The 27384-nt window shown below is 40.3% G+C and overlaps 2 protein-coding genes across 5 annotated transcripts in view; both read left to right on the top strand.

The window, feature by feature from the left end:
- Nucleotides 1-1914: 1914 nt before the first annotated feature.
- Nucleotides 1915-16907, top strand: rcor3 (REST corepressor 3). Its single transcript, XM_010898584.3, has 12 exons — nt 1915-2145; nt 2261-2317; nt 2801-2878; nt 2997-3049; nt 3444-3605; nt 7527-7651; nt 7745-7823; nt 8016-8237; nt 8501-8578; nt 9740-9797; nt 9903-10147; nt 14144-16907. The coding sequence occupies exons 1-12, from the start codon at nt 2022-2024 to the stop codon at nt 14531-14533; spliced, it is 1671 nt and encodes a 556-aa protein (XP_010896886.1). The 5' UTR covers nt 1915-2021; the 3' UTR covers nt 14534-16907.
- A 339-nt stretch (nt 16908-17246) lies between these two features.
- The window catches only part of traf5 (Tnf receptor-associated factor 5), a 32914-nt gene continuing 22776 nt past the window's right edge, over nt 17247-27384 (top strand). Inside the window, exons 1-6 of one of the 4 annotated variants that reach the window (XM_010898587.3) lie at nt 17247-17613; nt 19084-19104; nt 22487-22726; nt 24086-24149; nt 24444-24545; nt 24718-24882. In XM_010898587.3, the coding sequence (XP_010896889.1) occupies nt 22500-22726; nt 24086-24149; nt 24444-24545; nt 24718-24882 (558 nt within the window). In that variant the 5' untranslated portion in view covers nt 17247-17613; nt 19084-19104; nt 22487-22499. Of the gene's footprint in view, nt 17614-19083; nt 19105-21088; nt 22727-24085; nt 24150-24443; nt 24546-24717; nt 24883-27384 lie in introns of those variants that run through there. The other 3 variants (XM_010898586.3, XM_029121967.1, XM_029121966.2) reach the window with 3 other exon arrangements.

Below are 27384 nucleotides of genomic sequence, written 5' to 3'. Positions count from 1 at the left end.
GCACCAGGAGGCGCCCAGGACCCACTGCACCAGCGTAAGGTCTGATGATGGGTCTGAGGATTTCTTCCTGGTATCTAACCGCAGTCAAAGTACTGTTGGCTAGCATGTGGAGGTCTGTGCGACCCTCCAAGGATATGCCTCCCCAGACCACCCACCACCAAACCAGTCATGCTGGATAATGTGCAACCTGAATGGGCTGCAGGAACTGCCTCATGCTACCAGTAGTGACAAGGTAGTAGTGACACTAACAAAATGCAAAACTAGAGAATCAGCCAGAAAGGATAAGGAGAGAGCAATTATCTGTGCAAAACCATTCTCTTTTTGGGGGTTGCCTTGCTGTTGCCTGTTATCACTTTCATTTGCACGAAAACAAGTGATGTTGATTCACAATCGCTTTTGCTTCCTTACTGGACAGATTGATATCCCTGAAGTTTAATTGACTTGGTGTTATACTTTGAAGATTACGAGATCCCTTGATTTTTTTGAACAATGTTATATACTGTATCTTTTCAAGTCATAAGGAACATTTAAGTTGGTATATATTTATACTAATAAATAAATATTGAGCTGCGACACACACTTACTCAGACTGGAATTCAAGAAATTGATATATACTGGATCTGTGATTTATCTGCCTGGGGAAAGATGCAAGTGTATGAATAGTGAGGTCAGCCCCTGAAATGTGCTAAACATAACTGGAACTATGAAGGGAACCAAATTCTATGCTCAAAAAATGCTTTTTTGGAGTACAAACCCAAGTGCAGCTTATAAAAGGGGATGCTCATTCAAAAAATAACATACTGCCCACTTTAAATTACTGATGTGATGTTGTGGACTGTTTAACTCCAGATACACAAAAAGGGGATTCTCAAGGACTACAGAATCCAACTATTTAAATTGTCATCCTAGTCCTCTGACCTAAGCCCCATTGAAAACCTACATGTTGACCTAAAGAGAAGACTCCACAAGTGCGGACCAAGATATTTAAAGAACATGTAGAGATTCTGCATGAATGGTCTTAGATTGCTTGCTACGTGTTCTCCTATAATACAAAATATTCTAAGTGAAGACTCAACGTGGATATGTTGACAAGTGTAGTGTGCAGAAATAATTAAATGCAGGAGTGCCAATAATTGTGACATTTTAAAGAAAATACGTATTTTTTTTCCTCTGAAATGTTTTGTATTCATTTAAGGTTCGACAGATAAACTTTTTGTTATAGTTTTTTTGCTCATTACCAAGGGTGCAGGTAAGCGTGCAGGGCAAAGAATGTATGTTCAGAAAGCTTATGGTAATTTGTCTCCATCTGCCGGCGAATCAGAGACAATATTAAAAAGGCGCTACAAAACGAATTGATATATTTCCCATTTTAAATAGAAGGCATACAGTTGGGCTTTATTCCTCCCTTCTCTTAATAGGCTAACTAGGGGCCATTGCTGCAAACACAAACCTGTGCATTTATGGAAAACACTCTAAGTCAAAAATAGCCTCAGATGAAATGCTGAAAAGCGGCGGAGAAGAATAGCCAAAAACGCGTAAGGCTTTGAAAATAATCCCAAATCCCACTGGCTTTACAAAGATACAACTGTATCTTATATAACGTTTAAGTCATTTTAACAAATGTTATTCCTCGCTTTCCCTCAACGGAATATAGTTAATTGTAAACAACTCAATTTTCACCGGCTTATTGAAACCCGCCCTTCGGCTTTACGGAACATACTGTCCTTCCGCTGGACAAATTAGTTCCTCTGATTTTGAGTTTTAAATTGCTTCGAATCTGAAAAGATGACAGTAGAAATTACACTCAACCACCCGACATTAGACACAGGAACACGTGTAATTGTATTGCAAACGTTTATGCATGTAACCGTGATGTACAAACCATGGTGGAATAATACTAGACTGTGGTGCAGCGTCACAGCTGCGTAGCTGCTGGAGTTATTGAAAAAGACAGGCTGTGAAAAATTATAGTCTACATTGCATGGTTTTATTTCTTATAGAACCCACATATATACGTAAAAATGCCTGGAATGATGGACAAAGGGTCAGAGTATCTAGGAAAGGGTCGATCAAACGGAACAAAAAGCCCTTCGAATGCATCGAATGGACATTTTTCAGATGAGAGTGGCAGTGACGACGAGCACGGTATAGCCTCGAACACTACTTTCGCATATCATACATACAATTATTATTTTCTAACACGAAACCCCAAAAGAAACGTTATATTTGTGTGTGCTATTTGCACTTCTCTTAATTGCAGATGTCGGAATGCGGGTGGGATGTGATTATCAGGCCAATATACCAGAATTTGATCCTGGTAAGGTTATGCTTGATCTACCTGTATTCTGGGGGTAGCCTCGGTATAGGTTATGACAGTATATTTACATTAGCTTTCATGCTTTACTACCCATTGTCTGTAAAGGATTATTTCAGGAATTATATAAATGTACAGATTATAAAACAATCGAAGTATGTTCGCCATCTATTTGGTTTAAAGAAAGCGTTTTGATATTTGTATTCGGAGGCTTTAGCCAAAACGTAACCGGCATAAAAGAAACGCCTTAGCGTAGCTTTATCATATGGTTTTCGGTGTGAAAAGGGCGCTTTTTTAACTGTGCTATATGCATGAACATTGAAGGTTTCTGTCTTTTCCCATTTGCGCGCAAACGAAACTCTCCTTTAACTGAATTTAAGTATTATGAATTACTTTAGTTTCCCCTCTTCAGAGTATATTAAATAATGAAATTATACTAGTCGGAATATGAAATTGATATTATTGATATCTTATGTATTTTTTTAGGTTCTACAAAGTACAGTGACAAAGATAGTGGGGGAATGTTAGTGTGGTCTCCATATCACACCATTGTCGACCCAAAATGTAAGTTTGTTTATAACAAGCATCATATCTAAAGACAACCAACAGTTGTTTTACATGAATCTTGTAAGCATTTTTTTTCTTTAGTAGTTTAATTAAACTGTATGATTTCTCCCCGCAGTGGATGAATATATTGCCATTGCAAAAGAGAAGCATGGATATAATGTTGAGCAGGTATGTCTGCTTTTTAGGATTATTAGGCAAGCACATAGGGAAACATTTACTAAGCCTTGTTTTAGTTTTTGCTAATGCAGAGAATTAAACTCATTTTTCAAAATATTCAGAAATATGTATCAAAACAGATACAAAGTCCATAGTTTTATCCCTTATGAACTGCATTTCCAAATTTTACATTCATACTCTCCCCCACTGGCCTAATAGTTATTGTGATGTAATATCTTTGTAATTTGACCTATAATTAAATAATAAACAAAGATAACAACTTAATATGCCCTTAATACAGAATATTTTTTTTTGACATTCAAGCATCACTGGTTCAGTGAATCCCAATAGATCTGCCTGTTGTCCCATTCTCAGTAGACTCCACTTGTGTTGCTGTACCACATAGGCACTGGGCATGCTGTTCTGGCACAAGCACAACATTGAGAAGTCCCTGGCGGACTTGCCCAACTTCACCCCCTTTCCCGACGAGTGGACGGTGGAGGACAAGGTGCTGTTTGAACAAGCCTTCAGCTTCCATGGGAAAAGCTTCCACAGGATTCAACAAATGGTAACCTATGTTGAGATAACTTACCCTTGGTTTGAATGTGTGGCTGTATTCTGATCACATAAATATACTCAACTTGGCAACTACAGTCTTTGTTTGATCCTTAATTTTGTTGCTAGCTGACAGCTGGTTGGGAAGTCCTATAGACGATGCAAATTGACTGGCATCGCCAGAGGAGTGGGAAGACCTAGTCAACCAGAATTTCATGGTCTCATTGCACCTTACCCACTCCCTAAGTGTACACTAGCACTAACAACTGTGTCAGGTTAGTTAGATAGCTAGAGTTTTAGCTAACTTTATTTCCTTATTTAACAGACGAATTGCCACATCTGTGTTAATGTTTAATGCATTTAGCTCCATGAGTTCCATCCATTGTGGATAGGCAGCTTCACCAATGTTCTCTCCGAATGGCTTCTATCTTCCTTTCTTTTACCAGATTTGCTTTTTTCCAAACCATATTTTTTAGGTAACATTACATTCTGAACAAAATGAGAATAGCAACTTCCTTATTTTGTCCAGTCTCAGCTCTTTGTTTGATACGTCAAACGCATCACTTCCTGTGTGCAGGATAACATTTCCCGCCACTGCGAGAGCCGACCACTTTATTCCTTAGGAGCAGTATGTATACAGAGGTTTTTCAGATGCGGACCATCTGATATGGTAGGAATTCATCCACGATCCAGATTAATAGAATAGCGACGTGTTAATGCAAAAATTACATACTTCAGCTTTAAACAACATTAACTCAGTATGGTAAAACATATTCCATTAAATAATCTTTTCCATCCATCCATCATCTTCCGCTTATCCGGGGCCGGGTCGCGGGGGCAGCAGTCTAAGCAGGGATGCCCAGACTTCCCTCTCCCCAGACACTTCCTCCAGCTCTTCCGGGGGGACACCGAGGCGTTCCCAGGCCAGCCGGGAGACATAGTCCCTCCAGCATCCTAGGTCTTCCCCGAGGTCTCCTCCCAGTGGGACGGGACCGGAACACTTTCCCAGGAAGGCGTTCCGGAGGCATCCGAAACAGATGCCCAAGCCACCTCAGCTGACCCCTCTCAATGTGGAGGAGCAGCGACTCTACTCTGAGCTCCTCCCGGGTGACCGAGCTTCTCACCCTATCTCTAAGGGATCGCCCAGCCACCCTGCGGAGAAAGCTCATTTTGGCCGCCTGTATCCGGGATCTTGTCCTTTCGGTCATGACCCAAAGCTCATGACCATAGGTGAGAGTAGGAACGTAGATTGACCAGTAAATCGAGAGCTTCGCCTTGCGGCTCAGCTCTTTCTTCACCACGACAGACCGATACATCGACCGCATTACTGCAGAAGCTGCACTGATCCGTCTGTCAATCTCCTGTTCCATCCTTCCCTCACTCGTTAACAAGACCCCTAGATACTTAAACTCCTCCACTTGAGGCAGGCACTCTCCACCAACCTGAAGTGGGCAAGCCACCCTTTTCCGACTGAGGACCATGGCCTCGGATTTGGAGGTACTGATTTTCATCCCCACCGCTTCACACTCGGCTGCAAACCGTCCCAGTGCATGCTGAAGGTCCTGGCTTGAAGGGGCCAACACGACAACATCATCCGCAAAGAGCAGAGCCGAAATCGTGTGGTCCCCAAACCTGACACCCTCCGGCCCCTGGCTGCGCCTAGAAATTCTGTCCATAAAAATTACAAACAGAACCGGTGACAAAGGGCAGCCCTGCCGGAGTCCAACATGATCATAATCTTTTCACATTTTCTGATAATAACTTAAATGTGGTGAATGGGCTTTGACTCAGCCTTTCCATAACCCTCCAGTTCTTAATTTTTAACTGTTCTGTTGTAGGTTTGCTTTTGTGTTCTGGATTAATGTCCTTTTGCAAGATCCATGTTTGGTTCAGCTTCTGCTTTTTAAAAGATTGCTTCAAATTCACTGAAATAATTATTTGGCACATTATGGAATTCAAGGTTGCCTCAATGAAGACATGTTAGCCAAGCTTAAAGCAACAAAGCGGCAGCCCCGAACTACAATACCACCACCTCCATGCTTTATGGTTGATGAGGATCTTCTGTTCCAAGGCAGTGTTTCATTTTCACCAAACATGGCATCTGGCATTGCAGATAAAGAACTCCATCTTTGACTCACATTGTTCCTGTAGTTTTGGTCTTAATCCAGGTCTTGTCTGGCAAAAATCTGTTGTGTCTTGATATTGTTTTTTGAGGACAGAGATTATTTCTTCCTGACTTATCATTTTCTTCATTAGTAGATTATCTTAAGGAAAGTGGAGTGATGTACTTCAAATTACTTGGAAATGGCTTTGTTACACCTCGCAGACTCACGGCATCAGTAATCTTTCTTCTGAGGGTCTTGGATAGGTCTTTTAATCCAGGCATGTGTTTCCACACCCCCATATGGTTAAGACTGAACCAGACCAATTTTCTAAACTTCATGGATGTCTGGACACTCCCAAGTTACTCATGGTTTACTAATGATTTTGTAATCATAAGCACCTGACTATAATTTTAGCCATTTTTATGTGTTCGTAAATGTAGGGGTATATTTTTTCCACAAGGAAATTGAGCAATGTGACCAGATACACTGTTCAAAAATATTAAGGGAACAGCTAATTCACACATCAGGTCTCAATGAACAAAATATATAAAAAATCCAAATCTTTACTGTACATTGTGTTACAACGGTCAATGGAAACCAAAATCACAAACGGACTGATGGCTGGTTTCAAACACACACCGAAAATCTAAGTAAACAATTGAAATCCCAAGCTGTTCCAACTTGCGTGAATTTTGTCACGACAACTCATAACTTGATTCAGGTGTGTGTGTGGTCCCCATGCGCCTGTATGCACTTCCAACAACATCTGGGCAGGCTCCTGATGAGACGGCAGATGGTGTCCTGGGGGATTTCCTCCCAGACCTGGATCAGGACATCACTGAGCTCCTGGACAATCTGTGGCGCTACTTGGTGGCGTTGGATGCACCGATACATAACGTCCCAGAGGATCTCAACTGGATTCAGGACTGGGGAACATGATGGTCAGTAAATGGCATCAATGCCTTTGTCATCCAGGAAATGCTTACACACTCTGGCCACGTGGCCGGGCATTGTCCTGCACCAGGAGGAACCCAGGGCCCACTGCATCAGCATAAGGTCTGGCGATGGGTCTGAGGGTTTCATCCTGGTACCTAACAGCAGGCAAGGTACCGTTGGCTAGCACGTGGAGGTCTCTGCGGCCCTCCAAGTATATACCACCCCAGACCATCACCAACCCACTGCCAAACCAGTCATGTTGGATAATGTTGCAAGCAACATAACATTCACCACGGTGTCTCCAGGCTCTTTCACCTCAGTCATGTGCTCAGTGTTAACCTGCTCTCATCGGTGAATAGAGCAGGGTGCCAATGGCAGATCTGCCAATTCTGGTGTTCTCTGGCGAATGCCAGTCAAGCTGCACGGTGCTGGGCTGTGTGCACAGGTCCCACTAGAGGACGTTGGTCCCTCATGCCACCCTCATGGAGTCTATTTCTGCTAGTTTGGTCAGAAACATGCACACCAGTAGCCAGCTGGAGATAATTTTGTAGGGCTCTGGCAGTTCTCCCCCTGTTCCTCCTCGCACACAAAAGAGCAGATACCGGTCCTGCTGCTGGGTTGATGGGGTTATTTTTAAACACTTTTAAACAAAGAGTTATTTCTGAGTCTGAAATGACTCAATGCCCCATGTCAAGAATTTTTCTCTTTCTACATTTGGTACTTAACTGACTCTTTGATTCAAATGGGCACTGGCCTGTTTTTCTTCACTTTTCGGAATTAACCTGTTCATCGGGTCTGTATGGGACAGGGTCACTTTTTATTATGCATATCAGGTCACGCTGGCAAGATGTTGGTGAGCTTTAAGTTTAACGATCAGTTCTTTTATCTTGCAGTTACCAGACAAATCTATATCCAGCCTTGTAAAGTATTACTACTCTTGGAAGAAGACTCGTTCCAGAACCAGCCTTATGGACCGCCAGGCCAGGAAGCTAGCAAACCGAAATTCCCAAGATGAAAGGTAAGATTTGTAGATTACACTTAAGTTCTTAAGCAGTCCTTTCAAATCCAATTGATCTGGGTCCATTAATGATAGTTTTGTTCTTGGCAATAGTGATGAAGAAATGGAGGAGGCCAACCCCATCGAAGCAAATGATAGCGATTATGACCCCACCAAGGAGACAAAAAAAGAGGTAATTCATAATTTAATTCTTGAAACTGTAATTGCATTGGTAAGATCTAGTATAAAAATTCATGAGTATAGTGAAAAAATTGTAAGATCACACTATAAGGTGCGGTGTACCGATGCATTAAATGCAACAAAGGCGACTTTCTGGAACTTGTTCTAAGAGCCGGATGTTAATTTCACCTGCCACCCTCTTTAGAGCCAAACAGAGCCCCAGCCCCTTAGCTCATCGAAGATTGGGCTGGGCAGACGGGAGCACCAGACACTCATGCACCGACATCACTCACAACGTTCCAAGTGCCGGCCACCCAAAGGCATGTACTTGACCCAGGAGGATGTAGTGGCTGTGTCGTGCAGCTCCAGCGCTGCCAATACCGTCCTTCGGCAGCTGGACATGGAGCTGGTGGGCCTCAAAAGACAGGTGAGCTGCTTTGAGATCCAGGTTTGTCTTAACGCAGGGCAACCTGGTGATCCATTAGTTGCTTAAGTTAAAGCTTTTACAGTAGTGTTCAGAAAGTTAAAAAACCCTGAAAAGACAGATGTTGCTTGATCTTTAGGATCTTATGCTGAGTACCTGTGAAAGCACTTTGTGATAACTATTGATTATTGATATTAAAATGCATTGGATTAATTGATTACTTTTTACATTGTGTTGTTCTAAACAAATTTGAATTAATTCCACAGGTTCAAAATGCAAAGCAACTGAACAGTGGTCTAAAACATCGTATGGAAGCTGGAATTGATGACTTCAGGTTGCCAGAGGTATGTATCAAATATTTAGAGACAGCTCACATTGATAGGTCCTTACGTGGTTATAAGCTGTCATGACATTTGCATCCCTAAATCCTTATAAATTGAGTAATCTTAACAAAGGAATACAACAATTCCTATAGAAAGTCTTCACCCTCTTGAAAAATGTTTAAATGTTTTCTTTGTCAGTGCCTCTTTCCTTTTTTATTAGGATTTTTTCCCAATTATCTATTATTGAGAAATACATTTTACATCAGAATTGCATACAATTTTATAATGGAAATCCTAAATGAACTGTAACCAATCACCTTCAAAGTCACTCACTAAGTTAATTGGCCTCCAAATTAAATTTTAAAGGCCTTGAATATCCCTTATTAAGAAGTGGACCGTTATTTAGAAGTGGATGGTGTATGGCATCACCAGAACATTGGTAATGACATGCATATAAATTAGGCCAGCCTTTTACACTGGATGACTGATCACTCCACAAATCTGGCCTGCATGATAAAATGGCAAGAAGAAAACCATTACTCAAGAAGCCCACCTTGAATATGCCAGAAAACCCAACACTGCACATCAACCAGAAAAACTGTTGTTGGCAGCATCATGTTATGGGGATATTTCTCATTGTCAGGAACTGGGGCACTTGTCAGGAAAGAAGTGAATATGAAAGCAGCAATGTACTGAAAATTCCTTTAGTAAAACCTGGTGCCCTCTGCAAGAAAGCTGAAACTGGGACAGATGTGTCAACAACCCGAAGCACACAGCCATCTACAGTGGTGGCTACGGAATAAAAAGGTAAATGGCATGAGAGGCCCATTCAGACCCTGACTTATATCCCATTGAAATGTGTGGTATATGAGTTGAAGATGGCTCTCCATCAACGCTTTCCAAGGAACTTGAAAGCACTTGAAACAGTCTTCTAAAAATAAATTGTCCAAATATAGCGAGGATGGAGACTTCTCCAATCTTTTTTGGGTTTTACAATTATAGAAACTCTCCATAAGTTTGGAGTTTGGTGCGTACATGAGGGGATAAAAACACTGACACACAAAATATGAAATATTTCAAGTGGTGTGGACTTTCTATAGGTACTTTCTATAGGTGGGACTTAATGTTTAAATGTTTTGCTGCTTAGTTTCTATAACATCCAGCATTGTTTGTCTTTTCTAGTGTAACCAAAAAGTAAATGCCCGCTGGACAACAGATGAACAGCTTCTGGCAGTTCAAGGTAAACCTACAGCTTCTGTACATTTTCAGTTGTCTCATACTTTTCCATGGTCATGGCAATCTGATTACTTCAGTTAAATATCAGAATATTTGCTGTTTTCAACAGGTGTCCGGAAGTACGGGAAAGACTTCCAAGCCATTGCAGATGTTATCGGTAATAAGACAGTGGGGCAGGTAAAGAACTTCTTTGTGAACTACCGTCGCCGGTTTAACCTGGAGGAGGTTCTGCAGGAGTGGGAGGCGGAGCAGGGAACTGGTGCGCCCAACGGTGACACTGCCACTTCTGGCGAGGAGGGCAAGAACAGCTCCAACACCCCTTCCGGGAAGAGTACGGATGAAGAAGAGGAAGAGGTGGTGGAGCTTTCCCTTATTCCCTCAAACCAAAAAAAGTCAACCTCTCCCAGAAACCCCTTGTGTGTTTTTATTGTTAGTTATTGAGAGTTGGCCCTATTAGCATGCAGATGTTTGCTTTGCCAAATCTTGTTAATACTGCAATTTTCATAAAACAAGTGGTGATATGTCCTTAGCAATTTTAAGTCGTACATTTCTAACAAAGTTATATTCATGTTGGCAGTCAAACGCTGCTTAAGGAGCCTCTTTAGTGAGAACTAAGATACTAGTGTAAATTTAGATAAGAATAGGACTTCTAATGGCATGTTTCTTGTTGTAGACCACTTTTATAATATATACATTTTGGAGTGTTATCAAACTATTCTAATCAGTTCTATAGCTATTTACAGTGAGTGGAAAGTGTATTTGATCCCCTGGTTCTCCACTGACAATGAAATGATCAGTCTATAATTTTAATGGTAGGTTTATTTGAACAGTGAGAGACAGAATTACAAACAAAAAAATACAGAAAAACTAATGTTAAACATTTTATAAATTGATTTGTATTTTAATGAGTGAAATAAGTGTCTCTCAATCAGAAAGATTTCTGGCTCCCAGGTGTCTTTTATACAGGTAACAACCAGAGATTAGGAGTGCTCCTAATCTCAGTTTGTTACCTGTATAAACCTGTCCACAGAAGCAATCAATCAATCTCCACCATGGCCAAGACCAAAGAGCTGTCCATGGATTTCAGGGACAAGATTGTAGACATTCACAAGGCTGTAATGGGCTACAACACCATCGGCAAGCAGCTTGGTGAGGTGACAAAAGTTGGTGCGATTACTCGCAAATGGAAGAAACAAAAAAGAACTGTCAATCTCCCTCGGTTTGGGGCTCCGTGCAGGATCTCACCTCGTGGATTTGCAGTGATCATGAGAATGGTGAGGAATCAGCCCAGAACTACATGGGAGGATCTTGTCAATGATCTCAAGGCAGCTGGGACCATAGTCACCAAGAAAACAATTGGTAACACACTATGCTGTGAAGGACTGAAATCCTGCCGTGCCTGCAAGGTCCCCCTGCTCAAGAAAGCACATGTACAGGCCCGTCTGAAGTTTGCCAATGAACATCTGAATGATTCAGAGGAGTACCGGGTGAAAGTGTTGTGGTGAGATGAGACTAAAATTGAGCTCTTTGGCATCAACTCAACTTGCCGTGTTTGGAGGAGGAAGAATGTTGCCTATGACCCCAAGAAAACCATCCCCACCGTCAAACATGGAGGTGGAAACATTATGCTTTGGGGGTGTTCTTCTGCTAAGGGGACAGGACAACTTCACTGCATCAAAAGGACGATGGACGGGGCCATGTACTATCAAATCTTGGGTGAGAATCTCCTTCCCTCAGCCAGGGCATTGAAAATGGGTTGTGGATTGGTATTTCAGCATGACAATGACCCAAAACACACAGCCTAGGCAACAAAGGAATGGCTCATAAATAACCTCATTAAGGTCCTGGAGTGGCCTAGTCAGTCTCCAGACCTTTATCCCATAGAGAATCTGTAGAGGGAGCTGAATGTTCGAGTTGCCAAATGTCAACCTCGAAACCTTAATGACTTGAGGAGTGGGACAAAATCCCTCCTGAGATGTGTGCAAACCTGGCGGCCAACTACAAGAAACGTCTGACCTCTGTGATTGCCAACAAAGGTTTTGCCACCTAGTACTAAGTCATGTTTTGCAGAGGGGTCGAATACTTAATTCACTCATTAAAATGCAAATCCATTTATAAAATTTTTGTCATTCATTTGCTGGATTTTTTTGTTGTTATTCTGTCTCTCACTGTTCAAAGAAACCTACCATTAAAATTCTAGACTTATAATTTTTTGTCAGTGGGCAAACGTACAAAATCAGAAGAGGATCAAATACTTTTTTCCCCTCACTGTAAATATCACAATTGACAAGTGACATTATTTTAGGGCTGGTGTTAAAACTTCAAAGATAGCTAACTCTTATTGTTTCCCCTAACAACTTAAGATTCTTGTTAACAACCCCCCTGTGATAACTGACTGTAGCTGTGAGTGGTTGACGTTTGAAATGGTTAATTTCTGTTGACTCTGGCTGGCATGAATTTTGAGTGTTATTTATAAACAGATGTTACAGAGGTAGAGGCCTTGCCATGAAATGGATGGCCTTCCCTTAGCTAAATACATTTTCATGTGACCCTTCCTGAACACTATAAGGGTATAGGAATCCTTCCCTATACCCAAAATCATTATCACAAACCGTGCTTAATTTGTAAATCACGGAATGCCATACCAAACTCAGGTCGAAAGGGGGTGAGCTGGGGGATCAAAGATACTGGAATATATACACTACTGTTCAAAAAATTTGGGGTCACTAAGAAATGTCCTTGTTTTTGGAAGAAAAAAAAATCCTTGTTTTTCAATTACAGCCTTTCAGACCTTTGGCAATCCAGTTGTCAATTTGTTCAGGTAATCTGAAGAAATTTCAACCAAAGCTTCCTGAAGCACCTCCCACAAGTTGGATTGGCTTGGTGGGCACTTCTTACCATATGATCAAGCACGACATTGCAAAATGGTGTGAAAGTGTTCTTTCTTCTGCGTCTCTCAAATGTTATTGATTCTGTCATCCAAACACCTCAAACTTAGGGTCCGTAACACTTTTTTTCTCCAATCTTTCTCTGTGCAGTGTCTGTGTTCTTTTGCCCATCTTAATTAATTATTTTTATTGGCCAGTCTGAGATGGCTTTTTCTTTGCAACTCTGAAACCTGGAGTTGCCTCTTCACTGTTGACATTGAGACTGGTGTTTTGTGGGTACTATATAATGAAGCTGGTTGTTGAGGACCTGTGAGGTGTCTGTTTCTCAAACTATTTTTGTATTTGTCCTCTTCCATAGTTGTGCACCAGGGCCTCCCACTGTTCTTTCTGTTCTGGTTAGAGCCAGTTTGTGTTGTTCTGTGAAGGGAGTAGTACACAACGTTGTATGAGATCTTCAGATTCTTGGCATTTTCTTGCATGAAGTATTTCTTCATTCTCAGAAGAATAGTTTGACGTGTTTCAGAAAAAAGTTATTTGTTTCTGGAAATTTTGAGCCTGTAATCGAGTTTTCAGCTGTGCTAACAATTGCGAAAGGGTTTTCTAATGTTCAATTAGCCTTTTAAAATGGTATACTTGGAGGACCACAGGACTGATGAATGCTGATAATGGGCTTCTGTACGCCTATGTAGATAGTCCATTAAAAAACAGCAATTTCTTGTCATATTAACAAAGCCTACACTTTATTTCTGATCAATTTAATTATTATTTTAATGGAAAAGAAATGTGCTTTTCTCGCAAACAAGTAAATTTCTACGTGACCCTAAACTATTGAACGGGAGTGTACTTATTTGGAGGTTGCAAAAATATTTCGGAAGCGTTAATATAGATCAGTAGCCATTGGGCTTTCAGCATGCATTTTCCCTAGATTTTTCCCTAAATTGATTACACACACCTGGTTTGGCTAGACACATTTGCAATTTACATCTAGGCAATAATTATTTTAATAAAGGCTGTGGTGCTGTAGTAGAAATCTGAAAATATTTTCGTATAATTATGGCAAGTATATTTCAGTGGATCATCACCAACTCCAGTGAATTACACATTGAACAATAGAGGCATGAATGCTTCTTGCCAGACAGCAACAGCCATACTTTTGTTTTCGCTCTATAATGTTGCTCATAGAATAAGCCCTGGCCCACCCAACCTGAATAGCCTATCCTGGAGAGTATGGGATGCATGCATTCTTTAAGGAGACTTTATTTGTATTTTTTTATATAGTTCATAAAATTTTGGGGTTCTGTTTTTGGGGTCTTATTTTTTTTTTTACATTCTTATACAGTTTCTATTATGAATCTACAAAAGATCATTCAAGAACTTTTTCTTACTAGAGAGTGTATCGGCTATAATGTATTCTGTGTTCTGACCCGAAATCCCAACTCACTCCTCTTTATTCCTGGGCCAGGTGACTCCCTCGTTGGGCCCTTCTCCCACGGCCCCTTCCTCTGCAACTTCCCAGACCCTGGTGACGTCCTCTGCAACTTCACTTAACCAGCCACCCCCCCTCCTACGGCCCTCCCTGCCGGCCACACCGGCCCTCCACAGGCAGCCACCCCCTCTCCAGCAGCAAGCCCGCTTCCTTCAGCCCCGGCCGGCCCTGAACCAGCCTCCTCCGCTCATCCGGCCCTCAAACCCCATGCCCCCACGTCTCAATCCTCGACCGCCTGCCCCCACCTCAGCACCCACTGCTCCCACCTCCACCACCACAGGGGGCCCAGGCTTCAGCATCAGCCAGCCGCCGCCCACCTTGGTAGGAATCCCCTCGGAGAAGCCGTCCTCCTCATTGCTGCACTGAAAGTCAGGTGAAGTAGTTGCAGATTCTTACACGCTTTCCTGGTTTCTTACAAAAAATAAAATAATGTATGTGGTAATTTCTTTGCTTGTATTTTTCTTGCCAATGATCATTTATGTCCCTTAACGGCATCAATTGTCAGTTGTTAAGAGGAGATTGTGTATATTAACGAGAAATGTAAAACCATTGTTGAGTTTTAACACGTTTTTATTTTTTATTGGTTTATTTTCTTGCAGTTATTTATTTGAAATCACGTTTTGTAATCCACTCATCTTTGTAACAGATTTGATTAGATGTATTGGTCATGTTAAAGATTGAATAGATGCATTGATTCTGTTTGAAAGTGTTGCCTCAATGTACAGAATATTTAAAAAAGTGGCAACATTTGCAAGCAGTACATACAGTGCCTGTGGGAAACTATACAGACTCCTTCACTTTATCAACATTTTATGTTATAGACTTTTCACCCATCAATCCATATATTGACAAAGCAAAAGCTATTGTTGGCTTTGATTGAAAATGACAACAAACTGAAATATCTCATGATATTTAGAGGCATATCCAAGAATACTTCATCCTCTGAATAGTGCCAAAGTTGCTTCTACAAAGTACTGAATAAACAGTCTGAATACTTGGAAATGAGTACACGAGGCACAAGTTTATAAAAAATGTTTTTGCTTTGTTTTAATATGGTATGTAGATTGATGGGAAAAAGTCTAAAACAACTGTGAAGAAAGTTTTGGGGTCTGAATACTGTCTGACTGCACTGTATAAACAAAAGGTATATTGAAGACACTATAATGGACAATACACCACTACTACAAATTAGGTGGCATTGCCATATTGCAGTTGGGTTTGTATTTGTGTGTTTGTTTTGCTGTCATGCAGATATTTGCTCTTTCAGTGAAAATAGAAGTGGTTGTTTATCTTTATATAAGCATTATTTATTTTTCTACTTGGTGCTATGGACGCTAGACTGATTTTTTGCCTATGTCCAGTACAATAACCATTGTGTAAGTGCTCTTACACTTCTAGGACAGAGAACTGTATTAACAAGATTGATTTTATCTAAACTGGAAGAAACTTGGAAACAATTTTTTTTTTTTAAATGTACGTGATATTAAGCTATGATGGATATATCACTGTCATGAAATCATTTGTTATAGTCATTGAGCCATGTTTTATGGAATTTGATTGTTATATTGATTTTCTGTTAGGTACATTTAATACCATTTCAGAATTCTTTAACTTTCTTTGTACGTTCTGTTGTTGGGTTACTTTTAAACATTCAGCATCATGTTACTTATGAATTATGTGTTAATGGTCATACAATTCCTATAGTTTAAGATGTGGCATAGTCAGATTTAAATCTAAATAACATTTTGTTATTTTGTGTGGTGTCTAATTGTGTCTCTAGATATGATCATTTGTTTGTACCAAATTTTTGAATTAATCAGTGCCACTTCATTATGGTGGGTTGCAAGTTTCCATGTTGTCCAGAAATCCTGGTTGGATTCATCCTGAAATTGGGAACATTTCTTGAATTGTGCCTGATTCTAAACAATGAAGGAAGAAATGGGCTAATTCCCTACCATATATGGTACAAGCTTTCAGCCAAACATGTTGTGATAACATGTCAATAAATGTTTTTAAATGGAAACTTCAATTACCGTTAAGACACTAACATACTAAATCATCCTTTCCTGTGGAAGTAATGTCCAGAACTGTTGTGTAATAATGAACACAGAAACATGCATCTTGCAAACAGCATGACATTCACACTATTCTCTTATCTTCCATGTTAACCTTATATCTTGTTTTCTGTGCTTGCCATCATTTCTGTAGGATTTCTTGTTGCATTTGTAGCTCTCTTGATGTCCATGTAAGTGTCTTTCCCAAAAAAAATCATGTAAAATGTGTTTTTTCATTTTTATTTTTCTATGATATTGTGATATTAAATTATTACATTTTCCTGCCTGCTTAAATTGAAATCAATATTGCCCTAAATGGTGGCCAAAGATGAAGCAAATAAACCATTTAGAAATGTAAATGTTGCTCCATAGTTGTTCCCGTTTCTATTGTAGGCTATTTGACTTAGCCTATTAACCTAAATAATTGTAGCAGCAGCGTTCAGGATGGTTGCTGATAATTGCCAGTAAATGTTTTTTACTTACAAAATCATCAAGATTTAATAAAAATGCTGGATACTTGTAAACAGCGGAAATGGTAAACCGCTATATAGCATAGGCCTATGTAAATTATTCCTCGATTTAAACGTGCATGTAAAACAAAAAAACAAAATAAGCTGTGCTTTTTATGGTCTTGACACGATATTATGACATTTTATTTTGTAAATACAGTATGACTACATTCAAAATCTATGTTGTCATGTATTTGTTATGGGCCAGATCTGGCTCGTGAACATGTAGCCAACTGCGAGTGTTCTAAACAGGTCCACAGCACTTTGTGTAACAACTATTTCTTGCTATGTCCTTTGAAGCATAACAGTTCCCAACATTATTTTTATAAAGTTGGAGTAGGCATTTCTGCTTAACATTTGTTAATATGATTGTTGTCATTTTTAACAATTAAGGCGTATCCGATTAAAATAGCACGAATATCACTCTGATGTTTGGGTTTGCTACTTGAACTAGGCCTCGAGGCCACCACATTCAAATTCATGATGTGATCTGTTAAGAAAACTGCTTAATTGTTATCTACTCAATATTTTCAGCAGGGACGATTTGAAACCTATGCATGAATACCCATGAATAGACACGGGACATTTGTCTGAAACACCTAAAGAAGGCGATGCAAGGTGCAAACCATGTTATATTTAACAAAAGCATTTTAGTGTATGATAAATACATGGTAATTAACTCTGAACGTTTATAGGCCAAACTTTGGTTTCATTACATGCCACTTCCTGAAACATTTTCCGCTCATATAGACCTTGGCCGCACGCGGAGTTGTGACGCACAGACTGGGCTATATCCTACCGTATTGCACACCGTACAGACGTTTTTGCCATTTCATTGTGGATATAAATGACAAAAGTTATTGGGGAAGAATATCGAAACAAGGTAAGAACGAACTGTATATCTGCTTACATTTTCAATACGAAGTTTCTTAAAATTCTGTAGGCTATATGAAAACGAAAGCACATGAACCAATTTCAAGCACATGAACCAATTTCTAACAATAATATAAAGAAATACTAACTCCTTTGGATTTTGGCTTCCTATTAAAATAAACATAATTTTGAAAATAATCCCGATCTTTTCATCTGTCGGAAACATAATTGCTTGCAACGAATTGCAATGTTCTGCAGTGGGGATTCCCCAACAATACTACTGCAGAGAGCGCAATTCCATCCCTGGGTTTTAGTCTTCACTATTTTTCAATCTAACTTTAAAATAGCGTAATCGAAATGTTAATGTAATACAATACAAGAAACAGGTTTTGCATTATTGTATAGTGTCCCATTTAAGATTTTGCCGCGCGCCCTTAGCCTGAGGGTGTTACTCCAAAGACGCACGCTGGTTGCAACAGTTAGGGCACTAGGCTAGGGGGATTTCTGAAATGGAAAGGAAGATTATTATGAGACCATGCACTTACGCCCCACGTTCTTCTGACTCAAAATCAACAGAAAGGCTATTTGTTTGATTTGACATCAAACACGTTAAGCTTACCTGGTTGGCTAGATGAAACGTTGGCTTTCAGCCCTTCGAGTCCATATAGACTTAATCAAATAAAATAGATTGCTTTTTTGTTATGTGTAAAATATTAAATGTTGAATTTTAAAGCATATGCCCTACAATTATACACACTTAGCCTTGTTGCAAAGAGAAAATGTTGCTATTTAAGAAGCATTCTACGTTTTGATGCACTTTTGGCCACTGGTTGTGATACTAGAGCTGTAGCGCCAAAACGGGTCCCCTAAAATGGTGTACTACGTCATGCATGTGCCAATTTGTGCGCAATGTCATCTGAACCACTTGCGTACCAGCTTTGAATTTCATGGCTAATTGAGCCCAGCCTGATGTGAACGCTTTTTTGTTCATTGCAAAAGTCACATGCTGCATCTTTATGTGAACGTCTTTTCATTTTGAAGTAGGCAAGATATATGTTTTGTAGTTGCTATGTATCACAAATGTCTTGCATTAAATTAATTTTGCAGTTTGGCTTTTTGGGAAACATTTTCATACAGTTCTGCAGAGCAATAATGAAAAATGTTACAGCAAATGTTCTGCCCATTGTGCCATGGGGTGGAAAGAACTACAAACTACAGTACTTGTTGTGACAACAGTTTAATTGAAATAACACTTAGTATGTAAATACATTTTTGTATGTTCACTTGCTATGAAATGTAGTGACCACAAAGTGTTTATTTTGTTATCTAAAATGACTGCAGCTTTAATGTTTTCATGCTGGTACCAAGCAAATGCTAACACAAGCTATATATTTTTTCTCCACACTTTCCTCTTGCCATCAATCTGGTAAATGTTAATCTTAGTCTAATTAATCCACTGTCCACCGTACCATTTCATCAGAAATCCGGAGGCTCCTTTACTGTAAGTACTTTTTTAGCTAGTTAAACTTTAAGGATGTCACAATCCCAGAATATTAAACTTTGATACAATACCAATGAAATTACACAGTTCTCTATACCTATTTTGATACCATGAATATCAAGTGTATAAAATGCACAGTGCTTTATAAGGTGTGCCTGAACTATGACTTGATGAAGTTCATTTCAGAAGATGTTTTATTCTGAACCAAATAGACAGGACATTTCCATTACTGTTGTTCTTATATTGTTGTATTTTTTAATATTGTAGTTAAAAATGCTTCAAAAGTTGAGATTTGCTTCATGAGACTTCAGCTGCATATCATTTAGCAGATTAAACATGTCCATTTCCAAAGCAATGTCCAGATTTAACTTTTCACTTATCAAAAATGTCAGACATGTCTTCCATAAAAGGATTTCAAATTAATGCAAACAGGACCCAAGCTAAACAAATTCACTAAATCTGTCCTCAAACTCTTGACCAAGCCAGTCAACAGGTTAGTTTTGCAGGTTCTCCTCCAGGGCTCCATGTGCTGCTGCATTTTCACTACCAAGGGGAAATGCTTCATTTTCTTATTCTCTACTTGTAGAAAATATTTTACCTTGGCCTTGTAGGCATTTACTGCATTGATCATTTTACCTTGTAGCTCACAGTTGAGATGGATCAGCTTTTCAGTGACAAGAACGCCAGGTCCAGCAGCCACACAGGATCCTCAAGCAAGGAGTCCTCATCTCTGGATTGCATGAATACCTTGATCTTACTCAAAAGTGAAATAGAATAATGCAGGCCGAAGGAGCGACGTGGGGCCGCCTTCCCGTGGGCTCACCACCTGCAGGAGGGACCATAAGGGGTCAGTGCGTAGAGGATCGGGTGGCAGTCGAAGGCGGGGGCCTTGACAACCCGATCCCTGGACACGGAAACTAGTTCTAGGGACGTGGAATGTCCTTGAAGAGATTCTGGCAAACCATCCGGCGCCTCAGGAGAGGGAAACAGTGTCCTACAAACGCTGTTTACAGTAGAGGTCCCCAGTTGACCTCAACTGGGGATGTCGTCGGGCAGTGGAAGGAGTACTTCAAGGATCTACCGCCGTCACGTCTTCCATTGAGGAAGCAGAGGATGAGCGCTCAGAGGTGGACTCGTCCATCACCCGGGCTAAAGTCACAGAGGTAGTCAAGAAACTCCTCGGTGGCAAGGCACCGGGGGTGGATGAGATCCGCCCTGAGTACCTCAAGTCTCTGGATGTTGTGGGGCTGTCTTGGTTGACACGCCTGTGCAACATCGTCTCTGGGATGGCAGACCAGGGTGGTGGTCCCTCTTTGTAAGAAGGGGGACCGGAGGGTGTGTTCCAACTATAGGGGCATCACACTTCTCAGCCTCCCCGGGAAAGTCTATGCCAAGGTTCTGGAGAGGAGAATACAGCCGATAGTAGAACCTCGGATTCAAGAGGAACAGTGTGGTTTTCGTCCGGGCCATGAAACACTGGACCAGCTCTATACCCTCTATGGGGTGTTGGAGGGTTCATGGGAGTTTGCCCTACCAATCCACATGTGTTTTGTGGATTTGGAGAAGGCATTCGACTGTGTCCTTCGCGGCATACTGTGGAGAGTGCTTCGGGAATATGGGGTCCTGGGTCCTTTGCTAAGGGCTGTCAGGTCCCTGTACGACCGAAGCAGGAGCTTGGTCCGCATTGCCGGCAGTAAGTCAGACTTGTTCCCAGTGCATGTTGGACTCCGGCAGGGCTGCCCTTTGTCGCCGGTTCTGTTCGTAATTTTTATGGAAATAATTTCTAGGCGCAGCCAGGGGCCGGAGGGTGTCAGGTTTGGGGACCACACAATTTCGTCACTGCTCTTTGCGGATGATGTTGTCGTGTTGGCTCCTTCAAACCAGGACCTTCAGCATGCACTGGGACGGTTTGCAGCCGAGTGTGAAGCGTTGGGGATGAGAATCAGTACCTCCAAATCCGAGGCCATGGTCCTCAGTCAGAAAAGGGTGGCTTGCCCACTTCAGGTTGGTGGAGAGTGCCTGCCTCAAGTGGAGGAGTGAAAAGGTTACAATGTGGTGGTTAATTAAGAATTTAGAAGGATAATTCAGAGAACTATAATGATTATAATTATAATGGCTTTCTATCTTTTCATTGACACCTATTCGGTCCCAATGTTGACACAATTGAAGACTCCAAACGCAAACACAAAGCCTAGAATTGAGACTGAACTGCTCTCTTATGCCTACACAAATGATGTGACAGAACACACATGACTAACCACAAACCTTGTCTGCCAACTGTCCAAATTATTTTCTTGCCCTGAAATAGGCTAAAGTTTGCATAGGAGACAAAGCAGCTTCACAGGCTGATATTTAAGAAACTCCAACAAGGTTAAAGCAAACCCACTCATTCAGCTGATCAATTTCAAATGTGAAATATTACACCAACTTATAACCTTCTTTACTGGTTAGTTATCAGAGGGCAGCAGGCAGGCAGCAGTTAGCATAGTGGTTATAGCATCTGACAAATAATCAAATGGTTGCTAGATTGAATCTCAACCTGGCACAGGGGAATTTTTTGTTGTTGTCCCAGAATATAAAACTTACCTAAAATGTCAGTGGGATGTCATTGTCTGTTAAATTCCTAAAATGTAAAATATATTTAAACTCAAATTAGCCAACTTGGTTAGGGTTATGATTAGGATTATAGTTAGTTTTCTCAACCTTGCTCACTTGCTAACATGTTTCATATTTGAGCTATATTTTTTATATTTTGAGCTATATTTTAGCTGCAGGAGAATAGGCTGATTTGCTTTAACCTGGGCAGGTTAAAGTTTCTTAAACATCAGTCTCTGAGGCAACATTGCCTCAGAGGGAAATTTCAGGGCACCTTTGTTATGTGGGCTGTAAAACTACCCTAAAAGGAAAGTTGAAAATCTATATTTTAACCTCATAGTTACATTATGTTTTCAAAACGAAAGTTTTGGACTATGTTCCAGTAATTACACAGGGCACTGTAACTAGGGACGTAACCAGACCCAGGCTATTGGGACTTTAGCCCCCGATGATATTGGCACAGCTCCAAGTCCTTTGCTGGCGGATTTTGGCTCAGCCATGAGACCTTTGCGCTGCTGGGATTTACACTGCTGGAAATCTCTCACCAAGCCCTACTGACTGAGTCTGGAATGTTCTCAAGCCCTGGTGACACCCCTGACTTTACCACTTTACCACTCAACCAACATTTGTGAAATTGCACCTATTATACTTTATGACTTATTCTATAAAATGTTGAGATCTTGACTGACAAGTATGTTGCAACAAATCTGCAATCCATATCCTAGATAAAAAATTATTTGCACTTGTGCATTTGCATTACTGTTCACAAACACGGCACACCTTTCAGTGTACAGGTTGACATGGCCACAAAGGAGAGCGATCGGGGTGGATCTGAAAGAATTTCCAGGCAGAACTCGGAAGCTGCTGGGCTGTGGGAGTCGGACTTGACTACAGTGCAGCACAGTTTGAAGTTTGTGAAGAAGCTGGAAGAGCAGTATGTTTGTCCCACCTGCAGAGGAGTGGTTCTCAACCCACATCAAACTGGCTGTGGACACATCTTCTGCTACGGCTGCATCCAAAGGCTCCTGTAAGAACAGCAGTGATAGTAAAAAAGGCATTTGTTTTATGTTTTTGGTCATTTCGATTTCAGTTCCATTTCAATTCCATCTAGATGTTTATTTGAAATACATTTTTTGAATATATCCTTATTAATTTCCCCAAACGTACTAACATTGATTCCAGCTCTATGAGAAATTACCAGCAGTTGCAGAACCAACTTGTAAATTCTAGATTTTTACAATTTGAAGTTAAAAGTTCCATATCATGAAAGTGTTGGATAGGTAAAATACAAAAACATGATTCTCCATTTAGAAATAAATCTCCCCTACTCCATATTTTGTACACTCACTTTTTCTTTTGTTTTGTCTATTAGTTGCAAACAGCTATAAAGCTATGTAGATTTGTATCAAACAGAAAATGATTTATACAGTGACTGATTGCCCTAGCCACAAAATCCAAACAGCCATCCGATTTTAAATACAAATCTGGCCCAGGTAAAGTAGTTAATAGATGAAAAACTTTTTCACCACACTAAAAACAATCCCACATGTAGCAACTTTAAGTAACATCAAGAATGGAGTGGGTTTCAGGTGATTGCCATAAAAACAAGGTAACTTGACCTAGTGTGGTCTTATCGTAAGTCACAAGCCTTGACACAAACATACCACTGCAAGAATCGGCCTGATAGTTTTTTCAGCACACTCTAGATCAGCGGTTCTCAACAGGGGGTCAATGCCCCCAAGGCAGCCTCAAAGACCTGCCAAGGTGGCCTCCAGATACATATTGACTAATAGCTATTTTACTAAATAAATAATCCCCAAAGCACTTAGAATATGTTGCCTTGCACAAGTATTCAAAACCCTGACCAAGTTTCTCATATTAAATAATTGTATGAAAATTTAATTATGTAAGAAGATTTTCTTTTAAACACTCAATTTCAATTATTTTAAAGTGACATTGGTTTTATGTTGGGTCGTATTTGTAAGAACATTCTAAAACTGAAATATGTTGCTTGCATAAGGATTAATAACACACACATTAATATTTGATAAAGCCACCTTTCACTGCAATAACAACTTTTTATTTTGGAGTAGGTGTGTACCATCTTTGCACACAGTTTCAGGTTATCGTTTCTGGACATGGACCAAAACACATTCATGTCATGTCAGGGTCACCTTTGCAATCAACAGGTGTAATCACCATAAACAAAGATAGTCTGACAGCGTTTGCCGTTAAAGGATCCATCTAACATTATTTAATCAAATGATCCTGAGCTTCCGCTTTTAAAATGTGTTTAAGGGCTAATAGTTAACACTTAGTTTTATGTAGCTACAAGTCTTGATTCAAAGTCAGCAATCACTGAAATGTTATACTTTCCTTTGTGCAGAGAAAACTCCCCAGCCACCACACCTGTCTGTCCTTTGGATGGATCTTTGATCAAATCTGATGAGGTGAGATTAAGAAACCATGGCTCATTTTGGGACTTAGAAAATGAAATAAAGTATATGATAAAGAAATACAAAGATTCTTCTGAATTACTTGAACTGAGTTTACTTTTTCATTTTAAACAAATGATTTACATTAGCTATTTCTATCAGACTTGTGCTTATACCTTTCAATCCGCCAATATTAACATGTATAAAATGGTTGTAACCCAATTCATAACACACAACAAATCTTTATTTTCTTTTTACTTATCATGATGCTTTACAATGCTAAACAAACAATGCAATTGTTTCCCACAGGTTTTCCAAGACAATTGCTGCAAAAGGGAGATTTCAAATTTAGAAGTCTACTGCACAAACTCTCCAAACTGCTCCTGCAGAGTTATATTATGTCGGTTGCAGGTAAATGAAAAAATACATTCACACTGCAGGTGTAAACCAAAGGCAAGCACTAGATAGAATGGGACTGTAAAATAAGTCATTCATTATAGACAGGAATGTGATGTAAATGCTAACCAAACTCTTTTGGTGCTTGACCTCCTTGCCGCTTCCCTCCCTTTCAACTTTGTCTTAGGAGCACCTACAAGCATGTCAGTATGAGCCGTTGCAGTGCTCAAATGCAGGTTGCAATGAGGTAATGCAACGTAAGGACCTGCAGGAGCACTTCAGAATCAGCTGCTCCTATCGTATGGAACCCTGTCACTACTGTAAGGATTCTTACATATACTGCCAACTGAAGGTAATTATGAAAGACATGGATTGGATGTCTTATATTTTTTTATAGGTTTATGTTTAACACAAGTCAGTGTTTATGTTTTATATTATAATGGTGCTGTTGTACACTAAGTTTCTTTGTAATTTCAAATATTTTATTAAGACCATGCTTCATGACAGCAGCTCCGAACAGACTTGGCACAGGGGATGGCAAGATACAGTGGGGAGAACAAGTATTTGACACACTGCCGATTTTGCAGGTTTTCCCACTTACAAAGCATGTAGAAGTCTGTCATTTTATCGTAGGTACTCTTCAACTGTGAGTGACTGGAGACTGGCTAGGCTATTCCAGGACCTTGAGTTGCTTCTTACAGAGCCACTCCTTAGTTGCCCTGGCTGTGTGTTTCAGGGTCGTTGGAAGACCCAGCCATGACCCATCTTCAATGCTCTTACTGAGGGAAGGAGGTTGTTGGCCAAGATCTTGCGACACATGGCCCCATCCATCCTCCCCTCAATACGGTGCAGTAGTCCTGTCCCCTTTGCAGAAAAGCATCAACCAAAGAATGATGTTTCCACCTCCATGCTTCACGGTTGGGATGGTGTTCTTGGGGTTGTACTCATCCTTCATCTTCCTCCAAACACGGCAAGTGGAGTTTAGACCAAAAAGCTCTATTTTTGTCTCATCAGACCACATGACCTTCTCCCATTCCTCCTCTGGATCATCCAGATGGTCATTGGCAGGATTTTAATCCATGACTGCGTAGTGTGTTACTAATGGTTTTCTTTGAGACTGTGGTCCCAGCTCTCTTCAGGTCATTGACCAGGTCCTGCCTCGATTGAGTGTATGGACAGGTGTCTTTTATACAAGTAACAATTTCAAACAGGCGCAGTTAATACAGGTAATGAGTGGAGAACAGGAGGGCTTCTTAAAGAAAAACTAACCTGTCTGTGAGAGCCGGAATTCTTACTGGTTGGTAGGTGATCAAATACTTATGTCATGCCATAAAATGCAAATTAATTATAAAAAAATCATACAATGTGATTTTCTGGATTTTTGTTTTAGATTCCGTCTCTCACAGTTGAAGTGTACCTATGATAAAAATGACAGACCTCTACATGCTTTGTAAGTAGGAAAACCTGCAAAATCGGCAGTGTATCAAATACTTGTTCTCCCTACTGTTTGTGTCTTCCAAAACAAATCGGTTACTAATCTGGATCTTTTCAGGCTGCTCACTCAACCAGGAAATCTAGACTGGAATCCTTCTGTGCCGGAAGGAATGCACATCTCAGTTGAGCTCACAAGCCCCCAAGCCAACAAAAGACATCCCTAGAAAGCGACAAGGCAGGGCAACCAAATTATTACCAATCCCCACCAAACGTGGAAGCTGCTAACCAATTGCATTCCTCTGGTCCAATCAGCGAACAGGATTCAAGCCCTGGCCAATGCCGTGAGTTTACTGCTGCACCCTTCAGTGGCCCTCAATTTGAGATTTTCTAAGATAGAATTACACTCAACATAGCAGTGTTGCTCCTATTAAGGAAGTGGATTGTTCTACAATTTTGCTTTTGTTGTTGCATACCTGGAATTAGCATTATTAGTCCAGGCATCGTCCAAATTCATGAATTGAAACTGTGTGTCCCGAGCAACAAGCAAGCTTTTTTGGAAGTGGGAAAAAAAGTTCCTCAAATTAAATTCAGTAAACTGTTGCGCTAGCATCGATTTTTGCATACTGCATACTGACAAATCAGCTGGCAGAATTTGGTCACTTCAAACTGACACTATGTAAAAAAAAGTCTAGAGCCACCACACACAGTGTCTGTTATTCGGCAATTATGTCATCAGTAGCTAGCGAATGTTAAGTGGTTGTTCACAAAATTACGTTGACACAAAAAAATACGTATTGATACCATTTGTGAACAAAACTAACTGGTAAACGTAGGAAGTATCAGTTTGGTTGAAAATGAAATTTATGTCGCAAAAACATTATTTTGAGTAGGTATTTGGAGTAGGTTTCCGCCCCAAACCTCAACTACAGGTTTTGAGGTTCGGGATGCACAGTTTAAATTCAAGAATATGGACGATGCTAATAGTGCTAGCTTATAATATATATACACAAAAAATGACCAGAGCTGTTAAAAACAGTCCTAAAATAAATGTCAGTGAAATCATCAACAATCTCCAGAATGCTTAGGTGACCAATCTACTGTTTGCTAAAGACTTCTACAGCATAATTACAATGGCTACGCTGCAAGATGCAAACGGCTAATCAGCACCCAAAAAAAGCCAGATAAGAATTGGCTAGACATTACAGAGATCAGCCAGAACAATTTTATTAACAGATGAGACAAAGGTGAACCTTTATTAATTTGATGGGAAGGCAAATGTGTGAAGAAAAAAAAGGAACTGCAGACGATCCAAAATCATCTGCGAAGCATGGCAGAGGTAGTGTCATGGCATGAGCATACATGTCTGCCTCCAGAATGGGCTCACTCGTCTTTAGTGATGATGCAACAAATTATGACAGCG

This window comes from Esox lucius, chromosome 9 (genome assembly GCF_011004845.1).
Source record: "Esox lucius isolate fEsoLuc1 chromosome 9, fEsoLuc1.pri, whole genome shotgun sequence".
NCBI classification, from domain to species: Eukaryota; Metazoa; Chordata; class Actinopteri; order Esociformes; family Esocidae; genus Esox; species Esox lucius.
This window is presented reverse-complemented; position numbering and strand designations above follow the sequence as displayed.